At 40.1% G+C, this 21,762-nt stretch overlaps 1 protein-coding gene across 1 annotated transcript; it reads right to left on the bottom strand.

The window, feature by feature from the left end:
* Positions 1-2,646: 2,646 nt before the first annotated feature.
* On the bottom strand, positions 2,647-2,906 carry LOC308497982 (heat shock factor-binding protein 1-like). Its single transcript, XM_081049105.1, has one exon. The coding sequence runs from the start codon at positions 2,895-2,897 to the stop codon at positions 2,667-2,669; it is 231 nt and encodes a 76-aa protein (XP_080905231.1). The 5' UTR covers positions 2,898-2,906; the 3' UTR covers positions 2,647-2,666.
* Between the last annotated feature and the right edge of the window lie 18,856 nt (positions 2,907-21,762).

The following is a 21,762-nucleotide window of genomic DNA, read 5'->3' as shown; positions in this document are numbered from 1 at the left end:
TGAAGACCACCTGGTAATATGGTGTGCTAATTGATCCAATGTGCTTTAACTCTTTTTTTTTTTTTACCCCTCTTCTTTGTAAAATTAATCAGTTTATTTTAAACTAGTACGCCTAAAGTGAATATCCAATTTTTACCCAAATTTGCACATGGATATGACCTATTACCAAGTCTCATCCTCTGGAAATAAAAATGTAAACTCTAGAAACGAAGTTCCCTTTACGGAAGAGACAGAGATGTTTAGATAGCTGAGGAAGCCAACAAAATATGTGGACCTCTTCATTCACCCTGTGCACTGACCAGGTGAAAATGTGAAAACGACACAGCGTTCTCATCATCGTAACAATGGAATCACTGTCCCCTATGGGCCAAACATCCCGATGTGATGAGCGCAGTACACAGGTGCGGAAACAACAGTGGTGCCTTTCTGCTGTTACTAGCTTTTTAAATCCAGTTTTTTAGGGCCAATGGGCTCAAGAATAAGAATCACAAAAGCAACAGGAGTGCATCTCCCTCCTCCGGAAAGGTGTAGGACGAAGGTTGTGAAGTGAGCTCTGCACCAAGATTAGACTTGGGCTGAGCGTGTGGCTGAGGAATTAGAACAGGATCGGGGTGTGCTTCAGAAAGAAGGACCGGGCACGGACCAAGACTGTGCGTGTCCCAGGAGAGGAGCTTCCCCAAGAGAAGGGGATTTGGATTCCAGGCTTGGCTCTGGATCACCGAGGAGCCAAGCATACGCTCTGATTTTGTGACTTAGGATTTCTGCTCCTGATTGCAAACGCTGTGTTGCAATCATACTTACTCTTGAATATATGTATTAGAATCACATCCTAATCAAAAAGTAAGGCCGTGGCCACTCACAAGCTATGTGGCTTCAGGTGTGCTTCTCTGAGCTTCCTTTTGCTTATTGATAACATGAGAGTTTGGAAGACATCATTTCTGTTTTCTTCTAGAACAGAAAGCATTTGGCGCTGTATGACTTGAGGAGGCATTAGATTATCACTCCACCTTTCGAAATCATTGCTATGTGTTAAATGCTCACTGTTTTCTCTGAGGTGAGTTTTCATTTCCAGTATGGCACACGTTAATTTGGAGCTCAGAGCTCACCCCTCACCGTGAGAGGTGCAACTAACCCACTGGGTGATTTTTAACTCTTTCTGCCAGAAGTAGCTATAGTCAATAAATACTCCTTGTTTAATCAATAGCACGGTTAGTAGTATGTCAACAATTTAACAGCCCACCAGGTACTTTTCTAAGCTGCCTTCAAGGCAGACACAGCCAAACGCTGGCAATTTAGATCTTCCATCTAAATCCGAGATCTGACCTCAATCCCGGTGTTAGAACAGGGCATGAGCTTGCTTCTGGCTGGAGGAGACAAGGTGGGAGGATGCAATCTTTTGTCAAAATGGGGCCAAATCTTGGGAGATAATATAGGAGCTTTGTTTCTTTTTCCTTCTTTCTGTGTGTGATGTTTTGTTTGTTCTGCAAATAAATGCCAGCAAAGGCTCCTGTAAATGAAGACTTTGTGTTCCTCCCAGGGAGGCCGAGTTTACAAACAATCTTAGAACAAAACAGGCATTCTGGAGCCATTGGGGTGGGGGCGCCCGGGAATTCCATTTGAAGAGCACCTTGTCCCTAAGAGGTATTTGCCTACAGGTGTTTGTCTTCTAATGCAAGCAGGGGGATTACTTACCTCTGCTCTACCAGTAATAATTAAGTTAAATATTCCACCTTCCAGGGCCTAAAAAAACCTGGGTCTTCTATGAGAGATGGTTTTAAAAAGGGATGAGACTTAGAACTGAGTCAGAGGTAAATAGACATCTACTTGTGGAGGACTTACCCAACTTTTTAAAAAAATAGATTTATATGTCAATTCTGCTTCAATTTTTCAGTTTCAAGTGTACAACATAATGACTTGATATTTGTATATATTGTGAAATGAACATCACAACAAGCCTAGTTAACATCCATCGCTGACAAGTTTTTTTAAGTCATGCTTCCAAGATTTTCAGAAAGTTATTCCCATTAGAAATGCCAAATACATTAAAATTTGTCATATTCCTCAGAAAAGTTTGAGTGTAGAATAAAATAAAATGACTGTTGAATGAATACATGAATAAAGGAGTTAATGAGTAAAGGAACGGATGGAGGGATATCTATGGAATGAGCTCAGTCTTGCAAATGGCGGGCCACAACCACAAATCATGAAGTTTTGATTTTATGCAGAATCTTTTTATTGCAGCATTTGACCCATATCTTATATTCACACCATTGACTTTGGTACTTTCATTTTTGACCAACTCAGGGCTATCAAGGATTTCCTACTTGACTTCCTCCATCTTCAAAATAATGTTTGTAAAACACAGACCAGCATGGAACAGAAGAGATACAAGTGGGGCATATTTTATTTCTTTCATGCTTTTCTTTTTTTTTTATTGTTTAATATTTAATAGCACAATTGACCAAGATCCAAGATGTGAAGTTACCATGTTAAAGAAAAGGGGGGGGGGATCACTCGATAAAATAACTATATAATATGTGATAAGAAGAATGCACACTATATAATATAAAACCTGTCTACACATAGTAGTTAGTTGCAACAAGCCATTCGGTCTTCTCTTGGCTTGTAAAAACCATGTCTCAGATTTCAGTGTAAATTAGCAATCTTCAACTCTTTTGTGTAGCTGGTATCTTGTTTTCACCTTCCAGTTCTTCCACTCCAGGCTGTGTCATGAGGTCTGCAATGTTTTTCTCCAGGTCATCAATGCGACTACTCATGTCATCAATTCTTCCAATGATCTGATCGGACATGGTCTGAAATTTATCTTGCATCTGTTGCAGGAGTGTCTGCACCACTGAGGTGAGATCCTGCATGGTCTTGGGTTCAGTCTCGGTCATCTCCCCCGTTCCCAGTTTGGCAGTGATGTCTCAGACTGTCACCAACACTTCCGTTTGTTCTCTTTCATTTCCGTTTGTTCACTTTCTGTCATGACTTTCCCTAGGTCCTGGCCTGACTTCCTTTTATCCCTGGTCAAGAAGTCCGGTAAATCTTATCATGATTGTACTCTGAAGGTTTCTTCTGTATGCCAAGATTCTATACTATGATTCCAATTCTTCTCAAATTTCAGTGGAGGAGAGAATTTAATTCCATTGCTGTCTTGAAATTCTCATTTGATTTAGGAAATGACTCATGTGACTTTTACTATATGAAAGGCATCGAGAAAGAAAATAAAAATCTCCTAAATGGGATTGTCTGCTCAAGACACATGCATGTTTTGAAAGAAGATCTGACCCAAATGATAGACTAAAGCTTTTGGAGGGCAGGAATTAGACCCCCATAATAGGTGCTGAGTTAACACTTTTGGTATAAATGAATGAATGATAAAATTTTGCATAACTCCTTTCTTTGGGCTTCTAACAGCTCATCTAGACTCTTTCATATTTAAACATTTAAATAGTTTTACTTAACATTTATATTTAAATTATTTCAGATCTCACTCATTTAAAGCTCAAACATTTTTTGAGCACATACTATGTGCTGCATTTTATGGTATGCAATGGGTGGATGTACAGTGATGAACAGAAAAGATGAGTCCCCACCCTTCACAGTGCTACAGTGTAGCAGGAGAAGTCAGCATTGCATTATCTGAATATATAATTAAAAATTGTGAAAAGTCCTATGAAGGAAAAGAACATAGGGTGCTGTGAGAGATAATAAAAGGGTGAGGAGGGGGCAGGGATATACTTTGGATTTACATATTTAGGAGAAGTCCTTGAGGAAGTCACATTTTAGCTGAAGTCTCAGGAACAAGGGAGTGCAAAGCAAATAGAGGAGAAAGGGTGTTTCGGCCATCAGTGTGTAGGAAGGATGGTGATAAGAAAGAGTTTGGGGCATCTGGAGAGGTGAAAGAGGGCCAGTGTGGCAGGATGGTAGAATACCAGGGGCGAAGAGGTGAGAGAGTGCAAACCGAGGCCAGGAAAGCAAAGCAAGGCAATCAGGAGGGACCTCCTTGGCCGCTATGTGGAGAATGACCTGGAGATGAGCAAGAATAGTAGAAGGAAGACCACACAGGAGACTGGCATATTACCTCCTCCCATGTCACTTGTGGGAGCAATGAATGAGCCTGGCACCATGACTGAGTGGCAGTGAAACAGAGTGACAGAGCATCGGAGGTAAGGTCTGAAGAACTGAGTTGGGGTGCAGGCTCTATGACTGATCCTTTGTAGATTCTTAGACAAATTACCTGCATGAATAACTTGACTGGAACTCAGTTTTAGAATCATAAAAACAATCATGGGTTGAGTGGAGATTAAATTGCATAGATATATAGAGAGAGATTCCCACACTGCCTGGCACAGCACATACTTCTTTTCTTCTTCTTTAAAAGACTTTTCTCTTTTTATCCATCTGGCAAACTCCTAATTATCCTTTGTAGTTATTCCATCCCATTCCCTGTGATATCTTCTCTAATCACTGAATATTTACAGATGTCACTGAATCTCTCCCAGCACTAGGTGTAATTAAAGAATTTTAAACATTGTTGATTTATTTTGTGTGTTAATTTTGTAACCTAAATTGTATTTACTATTTAGAGAGCCTTGTTTTGAAATTGTCACAATGAAAAACTATTGGGAATTTATTTCAAGTTATAGATATAAACACTTTATATATTGGTAAAGTTTGTTCCTATACATGTTCTTATATCTCTGATTACTCTGAGAGGAAATTGTTGTGCTATGCACCTTATTATTTTATACATTATTATAAAAGTTCTCAACATTATTTTAAAGGTCTATAATATGATTTTTTAAAGGAAAAATGCTTTATTATTCTTTCTCTAGAATTTGCTTAAAAAGAATGCATGGATTAAGGTACAAAATAAGATCCCTGCTAGCAGCCAGGAAGGGATCTAGGAGTTTTCAGTTTATAATTATGGCTCTTTCTAGACTTTCTACTGTTATCTTAGCTATTCTTCAATACCTACCTCACGACCTATGTTCTTCGCAAAGCCTTCTAGTTTGGTGGCTAATCTTCCACCCAAATTTGTTGTGCCATAGAGTTGTGTATGGGAATGTGGCTGCCTAGTAAGGAACTGTATTTCCAAGGTGCCATTGAAGGATCATATGACTAGGTTCTGGCCAGTGGACTAGAACTGCAAGTGATTGTACCACTTAGTCTTATGCCTTACCAGACTGCACATGTACTCTTCATCCCTCTATCCCCCTTCTCCTTTGAACGGGAGGCATTGATAAGCTGATAACCAGCTTTGACCATACAGATGAAGACAATCCCCTCCAGGATTGCTGAGAAACAGTATGGAAGGAACTTGGGAACTTGAATGACCATGTACAGTAGGACAGGACAGTTTGCCTTCCTCCTCTGGGCTATGACATGAGGGAGACATAACTCTCTTTGTTATTTAAACCACTGCATTATTTTTTCCGCAGAATAGTTGAGCCTTTTGTTGTATCTCTATCAAAAAGTGATACTTGAAGTGGAATGGTATTGTAACAAAAACCTAAAATGTGTGTCATTAACTCTGGAGGTGGTATAACAGATATTGTATTCTGGCACACTTTGTTATGACAGATTAGCCTTTTACAGAAATGAACCCCCCTTCTAGTCTCAATTTCAACCAATGTTTGTCTCCATTAAACTTCCATAGTACTTTCTGTTTGAATTCTACTTAGTTCTTTATGTGATTAGTCAGCATGTTGAAGGAGCACTTAGTAATAATAATTCTAATAATAATTAATTACATTTGCATATTGTTTTATAGTCTACAAGTTTTTAGTTTTACATTTCTTAGTGCATTTACTCTTCACAAAAATCATGAGATGTTGGGATTCATTTATCTTGTCAACATTTATTGGATATCTTTTATATGCCATGCAATGGACTGGGTCTGTAGGCAACTCTTTAGACTGAGGCTTTTTATCTTGGAACAGATTTCACCTAAGGAAACATTAGGAAGAGAAATAGGAGTCTCAGATGAAAATATTGTTATCATGACTTTTTTTGCATCCACCAGCTCCGATCCAGGAAATCAAGTGATGTTCCCAAAGTTGCACAGCTCGTTAATGCTCTATGTATTGGACCAATTCTACTCAACTCAAATCTAAAATTTCTAAAGGTTTATAAAATGTATTTATACAATAGCTCAGTTAATAATAACTTTTGCTTACATATTTTCATCCATTTCTTGTAACAGTGGACTAAAGCACAAATCATATTGATCACATCAAGTGAGGCTGTAATTCAATCTGTCAGCATTGAGTTTATTAAATTCTTAGAGCATGGGAAGTAAGTGGTTTGGGTAGTAAAGGGTGGTAGACCAGTAAAAACTCGAGACAGTCTGGAAACATCCCCGGAGCAATAGTTGGATTACATTGTTTCTTAGAGTACTTATAAAACACTTTTTATGGCTGATGGATAATTTGATTTCTTCCCAGGTCACCTTGCTAAGACAAAGAAGCAGGACCATGATAACAGGCAGTGAGAGTGATAACAAAATAAAATATATGACAGAAGAGGAAGAATCATCAGAAAAAAAGATGGAGGGTGGGCAGGAGGAAATGAAGAGCATGTTGGGAGCCTGAGGGGGTGGAAAGGATGATTAAATGGACTCACAACTTGTGAAAAAATGGGGGGGGGGAGAGAGAGAGACAGACAGAGATGGGGGGGAGAGAGAGATCGAGAGAGAGAGAGAGAGAGAGTGAGAGAGAGAGAAGAACTAGTGAGACGAGATTTAGGCACAATAAAATGACATGGAAAGTAGAATGAGAATAAAATGAGAGATACTTTTGGGTCTAGGCATCTTGCTAACTGTAATTTTAAAGTACAAGGATAATTGAGATACCGAGACTTAAAAGACAGGGAATTTATGCCAGAAATATTTATTGAGTTGTGACTGTGCAAAACCCTGGAAAATGAATGATGACGAAAAGAAAGGTAAGGTAATCTCCATCTTATGGTTCACAGTTGAGGAGATAAATGCACGGTAACATACCTATGATCTTTCTTTGCTCTCTGGCCTCGAGTCAATAGTACATCTGAAGAAGTATAATGCCTTCCTCCCACCTTGGGGATTGGAATAGATTCAGCATTAAAGGATGAAAGGCTAGACATCAGAGGGTTTTCTAGATTTTGTTTCCAATCCGTCTCCGATTTAATTGCCTGCTAAAGGAGGTGCTAGACTGGCACCCAAAACTGGGTTTGAGATAGGGGACATGATGTGGTCATCTGTTTACCTCCGGCCTCTCAGTATAGAAGAGCTCTTTCTTTAGCATAAGGTTTTGGCTTGTCTTCTATCTAGAAAGTGGCCTCCAGATCATCACTACGGTTTCAATTGGTTTTGAAGTGTCGCTGAAAGAATTCTTTTGTTTTTGCTTTAGGCTGGCGGGTTTGCACTGTAACTATATCTGCTTTTCTACATCTCTGTTTGACACTGGGTTGACCTCTGCTTACCTCATACTTGCTAAAAAGAAACACATCTAGTACCATCCACCTCTGTGATAAGGGCAAGAGAAAACAAACAGTGGAAAGACCCTTTAGAAGCAGATGACCTACTATTAGCTGTGGGAGCCACACAGCTAGAAAGAAGGCTGTCTACCGTGGGCATGGAGGAAGTAGGGAGGATACAGTATTTGGCCTTCCAGCTTCAGAACTTTGTTTGGGGAAGAGTTCTAGGCTTGACTGACACTAGTATGCTATGTGTGGTATGTTTCATGGATAAATAAAGTGAAATGTAATTTCTTAGCCTGTTATTTAGTATCAAACCATAATTTCCTTGTCTCTCTAGGATCAGTGACCTCAACTAGATAGGTCAAGTCACTAGAAAGAGTCTTCAGGGTATCCTCAGTTCACAATTCCATCTTCCCCTCGGAGTCACTCCCCTTCATCTCCACCTCCATCTTCCTTCCCTTCGATTAAACCAAACTACTTGAGGGTCACCAAAACACTGCTTGCTTGGTTGTTCTAGAAATAGGATTTTGGACCACCTTCATGATATGAGGTTAAAATACAAATTGCGTGCCAGTGAAATATCAGGTACCCCAAATATTTCTGGGAGGTGTTAAGTGGTGATGACTTTCCTTGTCTCTTGCCTGCACAAGTACCACTGTCTTTAGTCAGAAAGAAAAGGAGATTAAAAAAAATAAGTTTGATGAAGCTGAATAATATTGTATGTCAGCTATAATTTAATATATATAGTCACAGGATATGGAGTCAATGGAGTGGTAATAGATATATACAATGTCAGAGGGGCAATAGATTGGGGGAGGCGAGTTATCACTTTGTGAGGGGTGAAATGTCTCTCTTACATTGTTTTGTACACCTGAAACTAAAAAAAAAAAAGTTTCAGTTTAGGAAATAATACCTATGTTAACTTATGTAATTGTGTTAATGTATATGTCATAGCAATGAATTAACCGACAAATTAACTGAGTTTAAAGACTTGAAAATGGTTTTAGGTATGCAGAGCCAAGTCTGAGGCTCATCGAATACTTTGGAGGAAATAATGGTCAAGGAAGGAAATTAAAAATGACTGCAAATATACAGAAGAAGGCTAGAAAAATACATATTTCTGAAAATAGGTAAAATTCAAAGATTTCAAGGAATGGAAAACCTCTATGAGGGAAGTCTCCCAGATGCTGTTGTTTCTGTTCCAGACCTCCAGTCCTGTGCTCTCTTTGTTTTCTTTCTCCTTGTGTATCTTTTCTTAGGTGATCTCACGTAGGCCTTTCACATGCTGATGACTCATCATTTTTTATCCCCAAATTTGGCCTTTCTCCTGTATACCAGACTTCTTCAGCCACCATCCTATATTTCTACTTGTATGCCTAATAGGCATCTCAGGATTAATGTTTTAAAGTAGATCTTTTAATTCCACCTTTCTTGAAAACTTGTCTGCCCCTCACAAACTTTCTACCTTTCTTTTTTTTTTAACCATTTCAGCTTTTTTCTCTTTAAGGCAATTCCTACCTCTAATTCATCAGCAATTATATTAGCCGAACTTTTAAAATATCCATCCATTTCTCTTAATTTTTCCTACTATCATCCTAATCAAAGTATACCATATATTGCCTGAACTAAGGTGGTAACCTCCCCAACACTCATTTTTCTCTCATTCATTCCCACATAACAGGCAAAGACTTTAAAATATAAACCAGATTACATCACTCTTCATTGTTGAATGAATAAATGAATTTAAATCAATCTTGTGCCATCCCAAAGGCAACATACCAAGAAACAGTTAAGCTCAACAAGTAAGAAATGTTAATTTTTAAAAATAAATTTTTAAAGTGAAAATGTTTACTTATCGAGCAGCACAGACTATTAGTTTATCAAAGGATCCAGTGATTCCTTTTCACTAGAGTTATGTCACGGGATAAAGACCAAGTTGCCTAAAAATCTTTAGTCAGGAAGGGAAATGTCTGATTGAGCAACTCCCACATTCTTTAGTTATCTTTTAAATAATATTGGTTAATGAAAAACATGTCAATGGTGGGAAGCATATTTTCAGCTTTTGTCATCAATAACTGAGCCAAAATTCTTATAGGAGCATGCAGTTAATCAAATATGATGTTGAACTATATATATATATATACATTTTTTTGTGTGTGTGGCGGATGGGGGGACCCTACTAGGTAAAAAACTTCACATTAGTATTTCAACCAAGGTTCCAATATGACTCCACAGTCAACAGTAACCTAAAATAGGTTAAAATCATTGTCAATAGTCAATCTAACAGTAGATGGGATCTAATGAAATAGAAAGTGATCTGGACTTTGATTCAGAAAATCTGACTACAAATTCTGGCTCTAACACTTCCAAACTGTGTGATCTTAATCAAATTACTTGATCTCTCTGGTTCTTCCTATCTATAAGAAGGAATGATGGCCATCTTACAGGGAATTACAGAAATTAATAAAAAAATGATATATGTTAATATGCTTGGTAGATATTAGGCCCTCCAATGTTACCCGAGTGAAATTCAAATTGGTTTAAGAGATTCCAAGTGTTTTCAGTGATATGAAAGTGTTTCCTAAAAATACAAATGCCAAAGGTACATAATGAATTTTGCTTATGTAAAAAGAGATGCCTTCTGAGTTGGGTAGATTGCTTTTCGCTGCCAATGCGAGAATGCTCAATTAAATTGATTTAAACACGAAGGAAAAATTATTCCTAGAACAAGAAATGCAATGTAGGGTGGTTGCAGGTTTGGCTGGATAAATTTCTCAGGGACCCAGTGACTTTCTATCTTTTCACTCCACTGAACCCAGAGTGTTAGCTTGGCCCTTTGGTTTTCCAGGTCACAGTCCCTAGGGAGCTGCTCTGGTTCTAAAGATCACTGTGTACACGTAGACTGAGGCATGGCAGGCAGGAAGACCTCTCCTGAAAAGTTCCCATCAGGCATTCTATTATGTCTGTTGGCCAGAGCTGCATTACAAACTGGGACCAAGCATGCTGCCAGCAAAGGGAATTGGAATTGACGCTGATGGCTTAAATTCAACATTTTCTCCCTGGGGTTGGGGAGTGGTGCACTTTCCACGAGCATATAACCCCTTGATACTTGAACAAAAAAAGTGTTCTGTTAGCAAGGAAGAAAGTAGAGGGTGAGGGAGGAAATGGTTGTGGTATAGGTAACCAACAGTGTTTTTCACACCATCCCCATCTTTTTTGAAGGGAGGAGGGAGTTAGTGGTTATTGCAAAACTCAGAATGAGAGGATGTCATGATGGCTAAAAAGTTGGAAATGACAGTTGTATAGTCTTTATGCTCAGGCATTGACCATGTTTTCTGTTTTCAATGTCATTGATTATCTAGCCAAAATACACAATAAGCACAGGAAAATTCCAATATTAGAGAAGTGGCTTAATGACTCTTGTTTCTTTTGCTGTTTGGCTGATTTTTTAGACAAACCCACTTGTCATATGAATTTGATTGAATGGACATAAAATTTAGATCTTGATCTAGGAAGGAGAGAAAATTTAATCTTAGAACAGGAACTAAAGAGGAAATTAGTACTTAGGAAATACACACATTAGGAGATGTGTAAAGAGGATTTAAAATATTTTTTTCAGAGCAACTAGAGTGGAAAAATCACAAAGAAAAGATCATTCTCTGATGTTTCCTAATACCTAGTGTCATTTCTCTGTACTTCTAATATCAGTCCCTTATTCTTTTAGGGACTAATCTCATATCTGAAGAATAGCTTGTATTTTATTTGTTTGATGTTTTTAATAGTGTTTTAATCATTGTATATGATCAGGCAATGCCCCAAGCACATTGGCTGAAAAATGGTTTATAAATAAAATTATTGTTATCTTTATGTCTTGTAACAATACACATTATATTAAGATTATATCTAGGCTAGAAATAGTTCAACATATGTGATTATATGTAATCAGTCTATTTTTTTCTGCCTTTTTTTTGATGCTGTGGCTCTCACTCAACTTTGTTCTTATCGCTAAACAAACTATTACTTATAAGTTGTAAGTGACTCTGATTTGCTTTGAAGAGTAATTCTTTACAGGTTTCAACAAGAGTTTGTTCCTGGTAGGACTGGGATCCAAAGAAACTCCTTGTTCCCAGTGGACTCGTATTGATGGCTGGCGTAGCAACATGTGGAAACTGACTGGTCACAACTTCCAGCGAAAGCCCAGAACCCGGAGCGTATCCAGAGGCTAAAACTATGACTAATAGGAAGAACTATTAGGGAGGCCTATTTCAGCTTGATAATAGAAATCACTTTATAAATATTAGCATTGTTTACGTATACCTTAGCCTACACTGAGAGACTGTGAGCTCCCCATCGGTGCAGGTGTTCTAGCACATAGTCAGGCCACTTATTTGGGATGTTGTGAAGAGAATTCCTGTATTCCATAGAGGGTAGTATTCAACAGCCTCACATGTGGCTTTCCTTTCTAAGGCTGTGTTTCTATGTAGGTTGTGGTGCCTTAGCTTTTCTCTCTGATTGTGTAACAATACGGACTGTAGGACCACTCATCTAGTGTCCTTTAAGGGCAACATGAAGTGTACTTCCTAGTCAGCACATTTTGGTATGTCACGAGGAATGTTACGATATTTATCAGTCTTATACAAGGGGTAACAGTTGCCTGGGGTTGTAGCTGGTTGTCTTTGGGGGTTAGAGGGTTCAACTTCAGGAGATCAAAGTTTATATATCTGATTCTCTATGTGGGTCAAAGCAGTTCCCTCTTCTCTGTGCATATTAACTGATGTACATGATATAAAATTTTGGTAAGTGAAAAGTTAGAAAAGGTAAAGATATTATTATTAAGGCATGACCTGTGCTCCTGCCATGTAATGGGTGATTTTGCAGAAATGTTACCAAAATTGACCAGGAACATCAACAGTGCAAATGCATTTCCACAGCCACACAAGCGAACAAACAAACAAACACCCAAAAAACAAAAACACACCAAATCCAGGCAAATACACCACTGAGAGTGGTACAGTGGTAGGGGGTGCTATATTAGGGATGCAATATATGGGAAATCTGAGAGCAAACACTTTGTCAAACTCTCTGTTGAAGGACAGAAATATTGGTGGCTTTGCAGATCACCACAGACAGTAAAAAAACAATGAAAAGCATCTTTTTGCTGTCAATGTTTGAAACCCAGCTCAATTGCAGCTTTTTCCATGAACTGTTCCTAGATCATGTCTTCACAAAGCTGGAATCTTCTCAGAGTTCCAGATAGTCTAGGATACCCCTTTGGTCCTGAAGTATTTATTTTATTGCTATAAAACTCTTGTAGTCTTAGTAAACAGCTGGCTGCAATTACCTTAAAAATATAGAAACCTGTAATTTTTGCCATTATGTCGGCAATTGTCAAATTGTAAAAAGGATTATATATACAAATACCTACACACAGAAATGTGTGTATTGTTTCGCTTTGTTTTAAAGTCACAGTAAATGCCTTTTAGTTCTCTGTCTGTATTTGAGTTTGCTCACTCCTATGAGATACGGTTTGATAAAGCTGACAAGTTCCTGACATCCTAATCTCTCGTGACAGCAGTCTTCTTTGCAAGGCTGGTGTTGTCTGGGGAACTCTTAGACAGACTCATGGTATACCAGATGTCCATCTTCTTTTGTGGCTCTTCCTTTTTCAAATGTAGCACAGAGATGGCAACTGCTGAGTGCTGCTACTGAAAATGTTTGGTGTCACGTCAGGTATCATTCCTGTTTTCAAGCAGACTAAAAGTATGCAAACAAGAAGTAACTCTGCCAGACAGCAGTGAGATGACACTTTGGCAGGGATGTACTGGGAAGAGCTGACCCTCCCAGCTTGAACAAGCTGCAGACAATTAGAGAGGCAAAGGGGTGGGTGCCAACATCAGCCAAAGAGCTTCCTCCCCCAGATCTGCAATCTCAAGTTTTGATTCCTTTCCTGCCTGATAGATGGGGACACATGAATGGCAGACTGAAGAAGTCCCTTTCATCAGTCCAACACCGTTCATGGCTTCTAGAGCTTTTTTGATTGGGTTTATAATCTTTCACTTAACTGTCAGCACAAAGGAGGAGCCACAAACTACTCTCTCCCGCAGTCCTACTATGTGACATCTGAGGATCCAGGGCTTCTCTTGGGTGGCCTGGCCTGGCTTTGCTGGTCGGAGACTTTTCCAAGGAAGCGAGTAGCTCCAGTTTCCCCGATTGAAGCCTCTACCTGCCATCAAATTCTCACCTCTGCTTGTGCAGAGCAATTACAGGGTCTAGATTTAGTAGACCCTGTCTACTAATCCTTCCAGGGAAGAAAGGATTGAGAAGCAAATTTGTAAGTGCTGCTCTAGCTAGTGTTTAGCAGGTTTGTTAGGCCATGGAAATCCTTTTTCACTCAGATGGATTTTTCTCCTTTTTTATCTTCTTTTTTATTTTTGATTTCTTTCACTATTTTAAATTCAGCTGATTCAATGTTATTTTTTTCATTTTTTGAGCAACATTAAGCCCCAAAGAGGATTTGTGTGTCTACTTTAAAAAGACTTTCCTTTCGTCACCTAATTCGATACTACTCTCTAGTATAATTACAAATTTTTGGTTTTGTGAAGAATGACTTATGTCAATTTAACTAAGTTTGATACATCCTTTTTGGAGTATTGTTCTGGAACTATCACTTTGTATTTAGGTAATATGAGGCCAACCCAATCTCTCAGTGGCCTTCTAGTGGCTTTGAAGAAAAAAAATCCCATTTATTGAATTTGAAAATTAAAAATAATGCTGACAAGCATTCACTGGTTTAATACCTGCCCCCCACCCCAAGCAAATTAATCAGCAGTTGTCAAACCTATTACTTATCATTACATTTTTAAATATTCTTAAAATGGTTACACAACACATAAATATTAACTTACCAACTTGAATCGTTGGCTAAATGTATGCTTTATTAGATTTTCTTACTAATTTTTCTATATTGCATTTTAATTTTCCATTCATGTGCTCCTCTTTCTGTTTTGACTCTAATGGCTTCCCATACATCTTTATGTTTCCTACCTCATCAAGCACCGGGCTGCCCATGTGGTGGGTCTACCAGGTTTGTCGATAGATTCATTGATGAAAGTTCCTAGAGAGACAAGTGATGGTATATCCAGAATGTCTGTTTTCTGCCCTCAGCAATTATTTGCTGGTCATTTTGCTTGAGCAGCTTGTGAAGGTCTTGGTACCCATGGTAGGATGACAGAAACTGAGGTGTTTATTAACACTGGGACATACGTTCTCTTGTGGATTTTTAGAAACATACCAAAAATCTTTTAGGGGAAAAAGGAGAAACTTGAATTTTCATTCCATCCTCTCGGGCCCAGTTTCCCAACCTTGGTAAAACTGCCCCTTGGGCCCAGATACTTCCTGGTGGAGGACGGCTGTCTGCATTGCAGGGGTTAGGAATTTACAGCATTGTAGGACTTGACCTCTGGACGCCATCCACTAGAGGCCAGCAGCAGTTGTGACAACCAGAAATGTCTCCAGACATTGCCAAATGTCTCCGGAGGGACAAACTCGCCCTGTTTGGGAACCAGTGTTTCAGAGTGATGTCTATACTGCCATCATCTTGATATAAAGAGCGGGTGGAAAGTGCAGAGATTCATGCTGTTTGAATGAAACCTCCCTGGTATTTGAGGGAAATGCTCCCAACATACGTGAGGGGCAGAATTAACTGCTAGACGTGTAGTCGTACCTACCTTCCCTCTTCCTCTCAAGGAGACGCTGTCCAGGGCCTATGAGACTTGCTCATTGTCAAAGCTGCGTTCCCAGGGCTTCCCCCATGCAGGAGCTCTGGCTGGTTCCCGAGCAGGCTGCTTTCTCCACTGCTGACACTGGATTTTGGGTCTGGAGGCTCTTCTATGGGGAAGCACCCTGGAGTCATCTTGTTTTGTTTTGTTATGATGGTATGAAGAAGGACCAACACATACAGCCTCAAAGCCAGCAAGAGCACGTGGCGACACTCTGGAGTCCCTGTCTGCCAAATTCAACTTTTTTCCTTCTGGTCCCCGATTTCTATCCTGGTGAGGTCATAGTTTAATTTGTGGGAGGATGACCCCACTCATCCACAGGACATGTGAACAGACCACTTCTCAGTGGCCACCTCTGATGAGTCCCTTGACATGGGGGTGGGGAGGAAGTCTTAAGTCTGCAGCTGAAATTCTGAAGAGCTGCCAGTCAAGAGCGGATTCGCGGAAGGTCCCCACTGACCCAGATCCTCTGTTATCTTGAAGCCTTCATCTTCTAAGACAGTGTTGACTAACGGCTTTTCTTTTATTCTCCTTTCTGTTTTAAAAGAATAACGAATAAGCTTAATTCTTCACAAAATCTTCAGCAAATGCCTTTTAATCCAACACAATGGTAGTTATTTTAAGAAGGTTGGCAAAGGACTGCCAGAGCTTTCTATTTTTCGATCTGGGTTTTTTTCCTCAGACAGAAGCACTCAGTCACATTTAATCTTGGCTTGCACCAAGCCACATTAACTTTGTTTAAACAAGGCTGATAGAACTGCCTTCAGCTCTTCTAGTGTCTTTTTCATCTCCCAAGTAAAGCCTTACAATTTAAATAACAGATTAAAATACACGCGTACAGAGAAGAGATTCACAGATACCATGTATCTGTGCTCACTGTAACTTCTGGGATTTGATTCCACACCCAACCTGGGTTTGTTGAAGGGAGAGAATGACTTATGAAAGCACCAGGTATATATGGAGAGAAAGCTCAGGAAAGTCCCGGATGCTTGAAAGAAATGACCCTCAGAGAAGACACTGCAGGGGTTGGACAGGTGCGCTGCTCTGTGCAAAACGATTGAAGTCTCCTTTGACCGGCAGAGGTGCTGGGGACCTTGTTCTCGAGGTAAGACCACTCTAGAGATTGTTTGTCTATGTCACCAAAAGATGGGTCCTCTGCACATCTCAGGTGGGGCTTCCTCCGGTTGTCATCACCACAGAAGAGCACAGTTTTGAACCAGCTCTTTGACACTCTTGCAGCTCTGAGTTCATTCTTCCCAGCTCCCAGCCCCACCCCATCTCTTTTAAATAATTCTTATTGTGAAGACATTTAGATAGAAGTTAAACCCATAATGCAGGGTTCTGGTATACCCTTCCCCCAGGTGCCACTAATGGTAACATCCTTACATTACTTTGGAACTCCCACCCCATTTTAAGAGCTCATTTCGCTTTCACTCTGAGGGAAACCACAGAATTGTCCACTGATACCAGTAATGCTTAAGATAAATAAGATGCTTAGCATGTTACCAGTTGTTTAATATTCTCTAACTGCAGTGTATTCTTTTTGTCATTTTAAGAAGTAAAGCTTTGCATTCAAACTTCTTAGGAGGACAACGTGAGATGTACAAGAGTCAGAAGCCTTTCTTTATGAAGTGTAGGCGAGGGTGAGATTATGCCTTTCTCCTTTCTCCTGCTTTAGATCTGGGGAAATATTTATGGATTCGGCCATCTCTATAATCCAAAAATCTTAGCAATTTTCTTCAGTGTGATCCCAGCCAGTTGATTTCAGTTTGCCTTCTTTATATCAAATGTACCTCGTTAAGACTAGTAACCCTTGGGCTAATGTCTGTTACACAGTAGTTATAAATGAGATTGCTTTATCAGGATCTGTTTTTGGGTGTGGAAGTATAAATCATGAAGCCTCTAGAGAACCCCGAGTGGCACGTTGTTTTATTGACAAAATATAGGGATTATAAAGAATTAGAAAACTGAAGTGGGAAAGGCCTCTCTGCGATGGATAGACCCCAAGGAGTTTGTTCCTTTCTCTTTGTATTCTAGATATTGCAGAAATAGGAGCACAGGCAGGTGACAGATGGCAGTTTTTGAGGAACTGTACTCTTTCACCAAATTGTAGTGCTTTTTAGGAGAAGGAGAGAGGTTCTCAGGAAACATTGGGTCATGATCACATGCAGTTTCAATCTGAGTCCATTTTATTTCAAACTGAGGTCCTGAGTATCAGAGACCTTTGGGTAGAATTTGCTTATTTATACACACCTTGTACAGGTGCACTGTCCCTCCCTGTCTCTCCTCCTTTTCTGTCTTCCCACTCTTTAGCCCACCCTCAACAAGATCTCAAAGATCTTGTTTGCGTGCCTAGGAAAACCCTAGATGAAGCAAGATAACACCGCTAAGGAGGAAAGGTAGAATTATGGCTATCCAGTGGACTCACGTTTTGTCCATAACTCTTTGACTGTAGTTAAGAAAATGATTATTTCTGTTAATCCCAGGTAGGAGGCTTAAATCAATAGAAATAGTGTACAGAAACTAATTGGGTGGTCCCTTGTTATAACCATAAGAGTGGAACCAGTGTACTGCAGGCATTTGTGCTTTTCGAAGGAAAACAAAACAGAAAACTTAGTTTATAATTCCTTTCAAGGAGCTTTCCTTGAGTAACGAATTTTGAATGGAACATTTTCATTTCATGTTGTATAATGAAATCATCACACAGATCTTACATTGTATAGAAATCCCTGCAGAAACAAAAGTTGGTATGGTAGCTAAATTTTGCTCAACTCGAAATAGAGCATTGGACATTAATTTATGAATCAGAGCTGTTAACTGAAATGGACAATTTAATTTCTAAAGTAGATTTTTATCCCAAAGAATCAGATTGATTCTCACTCGGGTAAAATGTACTCTCTCTCTGCCAGTTCTCCATTTCAGTTCCTGCTGGGTAAATTCAGGGATACAGTCTGATGCTAATCCGCTGTTTGAGCTTTTCTCCAGCACCTCTCCTGTTTAAACCTGTGGTGACCTGGGTTCTTGCTGTTTCCGGGGCCATGCTTGCTCCTGGACATCATGGAAATGGTACAAGCGCTTTCGTCTGGGTCACTGTGGTTATCAGCACACTGCAGTTTGAATACTGGTGCTACTGGTTAGCCTGGGATAAAGTGTTGTAACACTAATGAAGACTCAGGTCTCGGCTTGTCCCGTGGTGGGTAGTGGGGTTGCTTAACACAGCAGTTCAGTTCAAAGTGAAGGTAGGAGGGAGTGGAAATCGTACATCACAGACCACAGAGCAGACGCTCACCCAGAAATGCCAGCGTTCCTCTGTCGCGGAGCAAACTTGCAAGCACACGAATTATGGATGGAACTCACCAGCATGTGTGCAGGGAAAGTGAAGCCAAGAGAGCAATAGGAGGAATCCATCCACCTAATAAGAAGCTTATAACTCTTTGGCAATTTGTTTGACTTGGGAGTTATTGCAAAGTCAGAAAGGTATTGGGCCTCCGGGATTTTGGCAACGTTGCTGGGAGTCTCCCACTGTGAAAAGTAGGCTTTGCCAATGGGACTTTGTTTTTCTTCTTCAGGTGTTCAGTGTTGAGTTTTTCAGGCCAAGACTTCTGGAAAAAGCCACATTAATCACACTGGCATGTGAGGCTCGCTGGTGGCTGCACGGAGTCCCCCATTCAAGCGTGTGCTATGGCGATGAAGATCTCAGATGAGCTGACTCATTCATTCATCCACTCATTCCGCAAATGCTTACTGAGGTCCTACTATGTGTCAGGAGCCAACCAAATACCAGAAGCGAGGCCTAACCAAGCTCTGTCTTGCCGAGTCTCTGAGCACACATGTTTCTATGTTTGACTTCTATGCCCTTTTATTCTTTTCTTAACGCCTGACTCTGAAGTTCTGATTTGAAAGGAAGGCAGGGGTTAAAGTCTTACAAGAAGAAAGATGCTGAAAGTACTTGTGGTTTATTTACTTAATCCTTTAAAACATATGAATTAAGTACCTATCATATGCAATGGGCTCCAGAAATATGTGATTGGGCAGACTTTCTATAACGGAAATTTTTGCCTATCCACGTTCTACATAATCAACTTTCTTACTCTAAATTTTTGGGTTTTACAGCAATGCTAATTATTGCTGTCCATAATCTAAGGTCCAAAAGGAATATGAGTTTGTAAGATTCATACTTTGGAGCAAAGAAAAAGTTCAGAAAATGCACTCTTGCTTGCTTATCGGTCTGAGGGGCTAGAAGGAGGCAGCTTTCTCTGTCTCAGGAGTGGTCTTCAGAGACCAAGCACACTTTCTTCAAACTCCTTATTCTCACCTCTTCTACCATATCCATTCACTAGCCGGGTCCTGGCGATTCTATCGCCATGAAGTTTTTTATATGTACGAGTTCTGACATATAGTTCGCAAACTCATCCTAGAAAAAGTGCTACATACCTCATTGCTGAATATCACTACGGTCACCTTCGAAGTGCTCCCCTTGGGAAGCTATGCACTGATGCCAGCGCCTAGTCCACCCTTCAAAGCAATTTTGGAACTCTTTTTCTGGAATGCCCATCAGAGCTATTGTTGTATTACTCTTGACATCCTGAATGTCATCAAAATATCTTCCTTTCAATATTTCCTTTGTCTTTAAGTAAAGAAAGAAGTCATTGGGGGCCAGATCAGGGGAGTAGGGAGGGTGTTCCAATAGATATTTGTGTACTGGCTAAAAACTCCCTCACAGACAATGCTGTGTGAGCTGGTGCATTGTCGTGATGCAAGAGCCTGAATTGTTGGTGACAAGTTCAGGTTGTCTAACTTTTTCACACAGCCTTTTCAGCACTTCCAAATAGTAAACTTGGTTAACTGTTTGTCCAGTAGGTACAAATTCATAATGAATAACTCCTCTGATATCAAAAAAGGGTTAGCAGCATTGTTGCGACAAGTTCACAAACTTAATTGTCACCTCGTATCTTTCTTCCCTTTACTTTTTTGGCTGCCATGGCTTCAGTCCAGAACCTTTTATGACTCTTGAATGTATGTAATTACAATAGCATTCAGGTTAAAGAACTGCTTATCTCCAGTCTCTCCATTTTCCACACGACTGCCAGATTTATCCGTGGTAATGCGTTAGTCCTCTCCTTAAAAGGGACACTATTTGTATTGCTTCTCAGGGTAAACATCTATCTCCCAGCGGGGCATCAAAAACCTAACGGTCCTTCAGAATGCAGAGTCTGGAATCAGAAACACCTGTGTTAAAATCCCAGCTTTGCCACTTTAGCCTTAGTTTTCTCGTCTGGAAAATGGGTACGACAGCCAGACCCCACTTGGCAGTGAAGGGTGAAACAGGACATTTGAATTCTCGGCACACTGAGTAGGCACTCAATAAGTAATACTTACGATAATATTAAGTATTATTAAATTCCAGAGCTCTGGTCTAATTTTGCTTACGATTTCCTGAAACGCCTTTATTTTCCCACCTTTGCTTACGGAATGTTTTGTGTAGAATGCTCTTCCTTTCTTCCTGTTATCTCTGTGCACTTTGATATGTTTTTAGTTGGAAGCTTGTGTGCCACGGAACATTCTTTCGATTCATGGAACGTTTTCCTCCCTTTAATGAACTCTCTGCTCTCCACCTGGTGTCTGGTGTGCAGTCATTCCCTGTGTTCTTTCCTGTCCCTTTGTCAGGCCGTGGGCTCCTCCGCTCAGACAGCATGTTAACCAGAGTTCTCCTAGCACAGAGTCTGCAATGAGGGCCCTGGGAGTTGATTGGTTCACTTGTCACAAAGTGGGATAGCTGCCTGACTCAGGAGACACTGGTGTGTGTAGATTCCCCATCCCATAAATCCCAGTGCTCTCAGAGACCACCTGACTGGATCTTCCTGGTTTTCAACATTTCTTGGATTTGCCCATAAAGTTACTGGATTTCAGAGCTGTAAGAAGGCTCGAGAAACATGGAAATCTTTTCCTTCAGCCTCTTTGTTCATCACTTGAGGTATCACCTTCCTTGAGAAACATTCGCTAAAACTCATCTGGGATGGAACTAATCCTTCCATCTAGTACTTTCTGATGTACGCACATCCCTCTGTTGAAGAATGCCATCAGCGGTTGCCATGGTTTCTGTACCTGGCTGCCCCCTGCAGTGGACCTTAGGTTCTCTGAAGGCGAGGAACTGAGTGGCTCATTTGTCTCCAGCACTCAGCCCAGTACATATGAAAGAGTCGATAAACATTGACTAAACCAAATGGAACTCAAAGAGGTTAAATGACTGAGTTATTGCATCTCCCGTGGTCTTTTCAGGGTAGCAGGCTGGTTTGCTTCATCAGACTTCCACAGTCCTCACTCTGGAGGCCTAAGGGAAATGCTGGTTGATAATCTGATGGTTAAAAGATTCAGTTTCAGTTCTGACTCTTGAGAGCATAAGAAAAAGCTCTGAGCAGGAGAAATCACTTACCTCTGGCAGAAAAAAAAACAAGAAAAAAGTGATTTACCTTGATTCCATTGGTGGGTAGCAAAAGCCACATGAGACATCTACAGGTGT

This window comes from Rhinolophus hipposideros (genome assembly GCF_964194185.1).
Source record: "Rhinolophus hipposideros genome assembly, chromosome: 1".
Taxonomy (NCBI): Eukaryota; Metazoa; Chordata; class Mammalia; order Chiroptera; family Rhinolophidae; genus Rhinolophus; species Rhinolophus hipposideros.
This window is presented reverse-complemented; position numbering and strand designations above follow the sequence as displayed.

Excerpts from the sequence above, each read along its gene's own strand:
- LOC308497982 (XM_081049105.1), bottom strand. The coding sequence starts at position 2,897 with ATGACCGAGACTGAACCCAAGACCATGCAGGATCTCACCTCAGTGGTG.